Source organism: Mustelus asterias, unplaced genomic scaffold (assembly GCF_964213995.1).
Source record: "Mustelus asterias unplaced genomic scaffold, sMusAst1.hap1.1 HAP1_SCAFFOLD_794, whole genome shotgun sequence".
Taxonomy (NCBI): Eukaryota; Metazoa; Chordata; class Chondrichthyes; order Carcharhiniformes; family Triakidae; genus Mustelus; species Mustelus asterias.
Window position 1 is genome coordinate 54941 of NW_027590741.1, and position 8330 is coordinate 63270.

The 8330-nt window shown below is 51.5% G+C and overlaps 1 protein-coding gene across 1 annotated transcript; it reads left to right on the forward strand.

Moving 5' to 3' along the window:
- The first annotated feature begins 5174 nt into the window (after positions 1 to 5174).
- Positions 5175 to 7984, forward strand: LOC144487445 (putative G-protein coupled receptor 148). Its single transcript, XM_078205522.1, has one exon. It carries the CDS (start codon positions 5234 to 5236, stop codon positions 6260 to 6262), a length of 1029 nt encoding a protein of 342 aa, XP_078061648.1. The 5' UTR covers positions 5175 to 5233; the 3' UTR covers positions 6263 to 7984.
- Positions 7985 to 8330: the final 346 nt, after the last annotated feature.

The following is an 8330-nucleotide window of genomic DNA, read 5'->3' on the forward strand; positions in this document are numbered from 1 at the left end:
CCATTACGGTGCAGCAAAGCTCGCTCCCATCTCCGGCGATGTGTAGAGTTTATTTATTACTGTCACGGGTAGGCTAACATGAACACTCCTTTGCTTTCAGCCGCACCGGAGGGTGAGATTGTGTTCGCGAGTTTGTGCCCATGAACTGAGATCCTTTCCACACTCAGCTACTCCAGGAAGGATTAGAATCATAGGAATCGTCGGCCCATCGAGTCTGCACCGACCGCAATCCCACCCAAGCCCCTATCTCCATGAACCCCATGCATTTACCCTAACTAGTCCTCCTGACACTGTGGGGCAACTTAGCACGGCCAATCCACCCAACCAGCACGTCTTTGGACACTGAGGGTCAATTTAGCACGGCCAGTGCACCCTAACCAGCACGTCTTTGGACACTGAGGGTCAATTTAGCACGGCCAATCCACCCAACCAGCACGTCTTTGGACACTGAGGGTCAATTTAGCACGGCCAGTGCACCCTAACCTGCACGTCTTTGGACACTGAGGGTCAATTTAGCACGGCCAATCCACCCTAACCTGCACGTCTTTCAGACTGTGGGAGGGAACCCGAGCACCCGGAGGAAACCCCCGTAGACACAAAGGACAGTACAGCACAGGAACAGGCCCTTCGGCCCTCCAGGCCTGCGCCAATCGTGATGCCTGATCTAAAACCGTACGCACTTACAGAGTCCGTATCCTTCCATTCCCATCCTATTCATGTCTCCATCTAGTTGACCCTTAAATGCCGCTATTGTACCTGCTCCCACCTCCTCCCCGGGCAGCGCGTTCCACACCCTCACCACCCTCTGTGTAAAAAGACTTACCTCGCACATCTCCTCTAAATTTTTCCCCACGCACCTTAAACCCATGTCCCCGAGTACTTGACTTTCCTACCCTAGGAAAGAGCATCTGACTATCCACCCTGTCCATGCCCCTCATAATCTTGTAAACCTCTATCTGTCCACCCCTCAACCTCCGTCGTTCCAGTGAGAACAAACCAAGTTTCTCCAACCTCTCCTCATAGCTAATACCCTGCAGACCAGGCAACATCCTGGTAAGCCTCTTCTGTACCCTCTCCAAAGCCTCCACATCCTTTTGGTAGTGTGGCAACCGGAATTGAACTCTATATTCTAAATGAGGCCTAACTAAGGTTCTGTACAGCTGCAGCATGACTTGCCAATTTTTATACTCAATGTCCCGGCCGATGAAGGCAAGCATGCCGTATGCTTTCTTGACTACCTTCTCCACCTGCATTGCCACTTTCAGTGATCGGTGGACGTGTACGCCCAGATCCCTCTGCCTGTCAATACTCCTCAGGGTTCTACCATTTACTGTGTAATTCCTACATACATTGGACCTTCCAAAATGCATTATCTCACTCTTGCCCGGATTAAACTCCATCTGCCATTTCTACGCCCAAGTCTCCAACTGGGCTATATCTTGCGGGGAGAATGTGCAGACTCCACGCAGACAGTGACCCAATCTGGGAATCGAAGCCAGGTCCTGTGGGGCAGCAGTGCTAACCACTGTGCCACCGTGCCCGCCCTTTCGGGCAGTTACAGTTTAAGTTCATTTCATTAGTGTCTCAAGTAGGCTTACATTAACACTGCAATGAAGTTACTGTGAAAGTCCCCTAGTCGCCACACTCCGGGGCCTGGGACAATTTAGCACGGCCAATGCACCCTAACCAGCACGTCTTTCGGACTGTGGGAGGAAGTGGTGGGGGTTACAGACAGTGTGACATGAACCCAAGATCCCGGTTGAGGCCGTTCTCATGCGCACCATTTGGTCTGGGTTTGCAAAATCCTACCAACTGTCCTGGCTTGAGACAGTTCACACCTCTTTAACCTGTGCTTAACCCTCTCTTCACTCGCACTGTCTGTACCTGTAGAGACTCGCATTCCAACCATTATCTTGCAATTGCTTTTCTGTCTATATATGGCCGTGTGTGTGAACTCAACTCTCCACTCACCCGATGAAGGAGCAGCGCCCCGAAAGCTCGTGATTCCAAATAAACCTGTTGGACTTTACCCTGGTTGTTGTGATACTTTCTGACTGTGCCTCACCCCAGTCCAACGCCGGCGTCTCCACATCAGGATTAGGAAGCATCATCTTAATACAGAATAAAGCTCCCTCTACATTGTCCCCATCAAACACTCCCAGGACAGATACAGCACAGGGTTAGATACAGAGTAAAGCTCCCTCTACACTGTCCCCATCAAACACTCCCAGGACAGGTACAGCACGGGGTTGGATACAGGGTAAAGCTCCCTCTACACTGTCCCCCATCAAACACTCCCAGGACAGGTACAGCACGGGGTTGGATACAGGGTAAAGTACGCTTTCATTTCTCTGAGGGTTAGGGATTTACACTTAGACAGCATCAACTGGAGATCTGTCCATTCCAAATTGACAGAGTGAATATTAATATACTGGAACACCTATTTAAGCTTCTTGTGATCAAGCTTTTTGGTATCAGCTCCTTAAGCATCTTGATGTTGAATTTTATTTGATAATTCTTCCTGTGTTTGATTTGCTTTTTGGTGCTTCACTGGGTGGGGAGGTGATGGTCTGGTGGTATTATCGCTGGACTATTCATCCAGGAATTCAGCTACGGTTCTGGAGACCTGGGTTCGAATCCCGCCACGGCAGATGGTGGAACTTGAATTCAATAAAAAATATCTGGAATTAAGAATCTACTGATGACCCATTGTCGATTGTCGGAGAAACCCACCTGGTTCCTTTAGGGAAGGAAATCTGCCGTCCTTACCCGGTCTGGCCTACATGTGACTCCAGACCCTCAGAAATAGGAGAGGCAGTGGTGTATTGGTATTGTCATTGGACTAGTAATCCAGAGACCCCGGATAATGCTCTGGGGACCCGTGTTCGAATCCCGCCTACGGCAGATGGTGAAATTTGAATTCAGTAATAATCTGGATCTAAAAGTCTACCGATGACCATGAAACGCCTCTACTTTCTCAGAAGACTAAGGAAATTTGGCATGTCAGCTACGACTCTCACCAATTTTTACAGATGCATCATGGAAAGCATTCTTTCTGGATGCATCACAGCTCCTGCTCTGTCCAAGACCGCAAGAAACTATAAAAGGCCGTGAATGTAGCCCAATCCATCACGCAAACCAGCCTCCCATCCATTGACTCTGTCTACACTTCCCACTGCCTCAGCAAAGCAGTCAGCATAATTAAGGACCCCACGCACCCCGGACATTCTCTCTTCCACCTTCTTCCGCCGGGAAAAAGATACAAAAGTCTGAGGTCACGTACCAACCGACTCAAGAACAGCTTCTTCCCTGCTGCTGTCAGACATTTGAATGGACCTACCTTGCATTAAGTTGATCTTTCTCTACACCCTAGCTATGACTGTAACACTACATTCTGCACTCTCTCCTTTCCTTCTCTATGAACAGTATGCTCTGTCTGTATAACGCACAAGAAACAATACATTTCCCTGTGTATTAATACATGTGACAATAATAAATCAAATCAAATCAAATCATTGTCGGAAAAACCCATCTGTTCACTAATTTTGTCCTTCATTGCTAGAGGGATGGAGTTTAAAAACAGCGAGGTTATTTTGCAGCTGTATAAGGTGCTGGTGAGGCCACACCTGGAGTACTGTGTACAGTTTTGGTCTCCTAACTTGAGAAAGGATATACTGGCACTGGAGGGGGTGCAGAGGAGATTCACTAGGTTGACTCCGGAGTTGAGAGGGTTGGCTTATGAGGAGAGACTGAGTAGACTGGGGCTATACTCATTGGAATTCAGAAGAATGAAGGGAGATCTTACAGAAACATATAAGATTATGAAGGGAATAGATAAGATAGAAGCAGGGAGGTTGTTTCCACTGGCGGGTGAAACTAGAGCTGGGGGGCGTGGCCTCAAAATAAGGGGAAGCAGATTTAGGACTGAGTTGAGGAGGAACTTCTTCACACAAAGGGTTGTGAATCTGTGGAATTCCCTGCCCAGTGAAGCAGTTGAGGCTCCCTCATTGAATGTTTTTAAGGCAAGGATAGATAAATTTTTGAACAGTAAAGGAATTAAGGGTTATGGTGAGCGGGCGGGTAAGTGGAGCTGAGTCCACAAAAAGATCAGCCATGATCTTATTGAATGGCGGAGCAGGCCTCGAGGGGCCAGATGGCCCAGTCCTGCTCCTAGTTCTTATATTCTTAATGTCCCTTTAGGGAAGGAAATCTGCCGTCCTTACCCGGTCTGGCCTACATGTGACTCCAGAGCCACAGCCAATGTGGTTGACTCTCAACTGCCTCTTTGAAATGGCCAAACGAGACACTCAGTTCAAGGGAAACTAGATTTGGGCAACAAATGATGGCCCAGCCAGCGTCACCCATGCCCCTTGAATGAATAAGTAACCTCGCTGTTGTCCGCACACCTCTGATGACTTGTACCATGCATGCCAATCTTGTGTGACGCCATGCAAATGGCGGGGATATGGATTCGAGCCTGTTTGCCTTGTACGGCTGGCATTGCGCGTGAGCGAGTTTCATTTTGGAATGCGGACCACCTGAAGGATTCTCGTGGAGCCTACCGCACTTTGACAGGAGGCTGCCGTCAGCCGGAGTTCGAGCAGTGGTAGGCCCGGGCGTTCGATCGCTTGCTGTTCCTGAACTCAGGCTGGAGTAACCAAAACCCACGCAAAATGATGAAGGGGATAGATAGAGTGAACGTTCAAAGACTATTTCCTCGGGTGGATGGACCTATTACAAGGGGGCATAACTATAGGGTTCGTGGTGGGAGATATAGGAAGGATATCAGAGGTAGGTTCTTTACGCAGAGAGTGGTTGGGGTGTGGAATGGACTGCCTGCAGTGATAGTGGAGTCAGACACTTTAGGAACATTTAAGCGGTTATTGGATAGGCACATGGAGCACACCAGGATGATAGGGAGTGGGATAGCTTGATCTTGGTTTCAGATAAAGCTCGGCACAACATCGTGGGCCGAAGGACCTGTTCTGTGCTGTACTGTTCTATGTTCTATTTAAAAAAAAGATTGCTGGTGTGAGTCAGTGAAAGGGTTAAGTCTTCAAGTTTGCTCCACTGTGGTTAGACTCAGAACGGAAACACAGTACGTGTGTGTGTGAGAGAGAGAGCACTGGCCAGTCAGTAGGGAAATGAGAGACTCGCTTCAGTTTCGAGGGAGCTCTAAACCGTGAGACATCGTTGTAATGTCAGACGCTGGAATGTGTCTAAGCGTCTGAGAATGAATGAATCGGGGAATGGGACTGCCAGTGAGGTACACCTCATCGAAGTCCGGGTCTTTGCATCTGTCACCTCCTTCGTCCTGTTGGCGTTCTTCAACTTTGTGATTAACTGCACCATCCTGAGCGAGGACCGTCTGCGCTCCCAGGCGCGTTTCGTCCTGCTCTTCCACCTCCTGCTCTCCGGCCTGATCTACTTTGGCCTGAGCAGCACCTTCTACGTCCTCATCTACCTGGGGGTGGCCATGTCGACGTCCTCCTGCCTGGCGCTGCTCCTCTTCCTGATGATGAGCGCCTCCACCATCCTGCTGACCCTGACCGTGATGGCGGTCGACAGGTACCTGGCCATCTGCCACCCCCTCAAGTACAGCTCCTGCTGCACCCAGGGCAGGGTCTGGGTCCTCAGCAGCCTGACCTGGGCTGTCTCGGCTGTCATCCCCCTCATCCTCATCTCGCCGCACTTGAGGTGGGAGCCCAGGCTCAGGGAGGCCGAGAGTTGCTCGGCCTCCAACCTCCCCTCCCGCTACTCCATGAAGCAAACCTCCAAGATCCTGCTGATCTGCATCTGCACCGTGCTCATCCTGTACAGCTACTTCAAGATCCTGGCGGAGGGCAGGCGCATCGGGGTGCTGAACCGACTGAACAAGAGGGCTCGGAGCACCATTCTGATGCACGGGGCTCAGCTGGCCGTCTACATCATCCCCAATTTCATCAACTTCACCCTGCAACTGGTGGCCCACGCCGGCAGTCTCCACCAGGACACCAAGTCCCTCTTCGAGGTGCTGAACTTCGCCTTCTTCAGCCTGGCCCAGTGCGTCAGCCCCGTCATCTACGGCCTGCGCAAGGAGGAGCTGTGGGAGCTCACCTCCCGCAGGTTCCCCTGCTTCCTCTGGGACTTCAAGGGGGCGCTGGAGTGGCTGGTGCGGGCCACCCTGCTCCTGCCGGCAAAATCGAGCCTCCCGCCGGCCGCCGCCAGCCCCGAGGAGCTAACCCTGGTCAGTGACAAGACCCCGGCCGAGTGCAGCAAGTGAGACACCGCCCGACCCACTCCCAGGCATCCCCGTGGGATGGTCCCATCTCTCGCCGGCCTTGTGCCTGTTCAGCACGGAGAGCCCTCGATCTCTGGGCCCGCGACTGGCCATTTTTGTACCAAGCAGCGAATGACCGAACGTTAGACGACTAACGCTCGATCTTTCACCACCTCTATAAACCCCCCGCCCCGAACCACCCCTTCAACCGCCAACCTACCTTCTTCAACTCTTGATTCAAACACTTCGTCTTCAGTTGGAATTACAGTCCAAGGTGAGGGGGGTGGGGGGGGGGGGGGGGTGCTGGAGGGGCGCGGGGGGAAACGATTGGTAAGCAAACACTTGAAATTTTAGCGCTTTCAAAACGGGGCGAGGGCAGACGTGACAGGCCACGAGGCCTACCTCCTGCTGTTCTCACCTCCAGAGAACTTTGAACAGGACAGAAGCTGGAGCTAATAAAACAGAACTTTAACACAACAGTAAATCCCGAGGCGGTTTAATGTGACGGTTTCTATAACGTGGACAGTGGTGGAGCTAAAAACAAATGCAGTTCGAGGCAGAAAGTTGCCAGGAGAAGCCATTAATTGGTACCCAGCTCACAGACTGGAATGCGGTGAGGTAATGCGGGCCTTGGATGTTTTAACGCTTTGGATACTCAAGAGATTAAAGTAAACACAGTCATCCTCCCCCTGTTGACTGCAAAAACGTGAAAAACTAAACTTGCTTCACGGAGATGCCGGGGTTCCCAGTGAGAGCAAGGCGGTGGAGTGAACCTATAACACGCAGAGTCGACGTGGAAATAACATTCCCAACTCAACTCCCGGCAGCGGCTTGGGATTTTCCAGTTCACGGCTCTGGCGGACATTCAAGGCTTCCCGACCCGGTGACCCCGCCACCTCAAAGAGTCGCGCCAAGTGGCCCAGTGTGGGTGTGGCAATCGCAGAACCGGCGCCCTCGTACCTGGAAGGCTGGGGGGGGAAATATCCATTGTGGGGCAGTCAAATTGGCCGCTGGGCGCACACTTAGCGGACAACCAAGAGACAGAGAGAGGAATTAACCCCCCCCCCGCCTCCCCACCGCCGCCCTGGCTCCCCCAGAACACGCCGGAAACATCCGTTGGGCCTGACAACATGGTCGGAATTTTATCGCCCCGTCCGTCACGGGAATCGGACCGGGTGAGAGGGGAGGAGCGGGGGCGGCGGGGGGAGGAGGGGGGGACGCGGTACGGACAATGGGAAGGTCCGTCGGACCTCGGGCGGGATTTTACGATTCCGGGACAAGCGAGGCCGGTGTATCCCACCCCGTGTGTCCGTGGAGAGGGCGAAACGCGGTGAGCTTGGCTCGTCGCAAGGCCTCCTGTCACCTTGCTTCAATACGGTCCCTCCCTGGGGGACGGATGATCCGGCGAAAGGGGATAATGGAAAAGGATGTCAAAAGGTGTTGGGGAACACTTAGTCTTCCTTTTTCCTTCGCCGTTCTCCAAGATGTTACCTCAGACTCCAAACTACCGCTGAGGAAAATCGAGGAAGAGAACTGTTGGCTCTCCTTAAAACCAAAGCCCCTTTGGCTTTGGGAGCTCGCAATTAAATTACTGATCGAAGGTCCGTCTTATTTAATTTTTAATTGCCGGTTCCCAACACCGCGGTGAGTTGGTTTCTTCTACAGTAAGGTTTGTGCGTTTTGTGTATGTTTTTTTTGTAAGAGAGTAATTAAAGTGACCTGTTTAATTGGAACTCTTTTCACGTTACGTGGCTGATTGGAATACAGAAGTATTTCTGAAGAATCGTAGAATCCCGACAGTGCAGAAGGAGGCCGTTCGGCCCATCGAGTCTGTACCTACGACATTCCCACCCTATCCCCGTAGAGACATATAAGATAATGAAGGGGCTAGACAGGGTAGAAACATCGAGATTGTTTCCACTTACAATGGAAACAAGAACTAGGGGGCATAGCCTCAAAATACGGGGGAGTCAATTTAGAACAGAGTTGAGGAGGAACTTCTTCTCCCAGAGGGTAATGAATCTTTGGAATTCCCTGCCCATGAAGCAGTAGAGGCTACCTCGTTAAATGT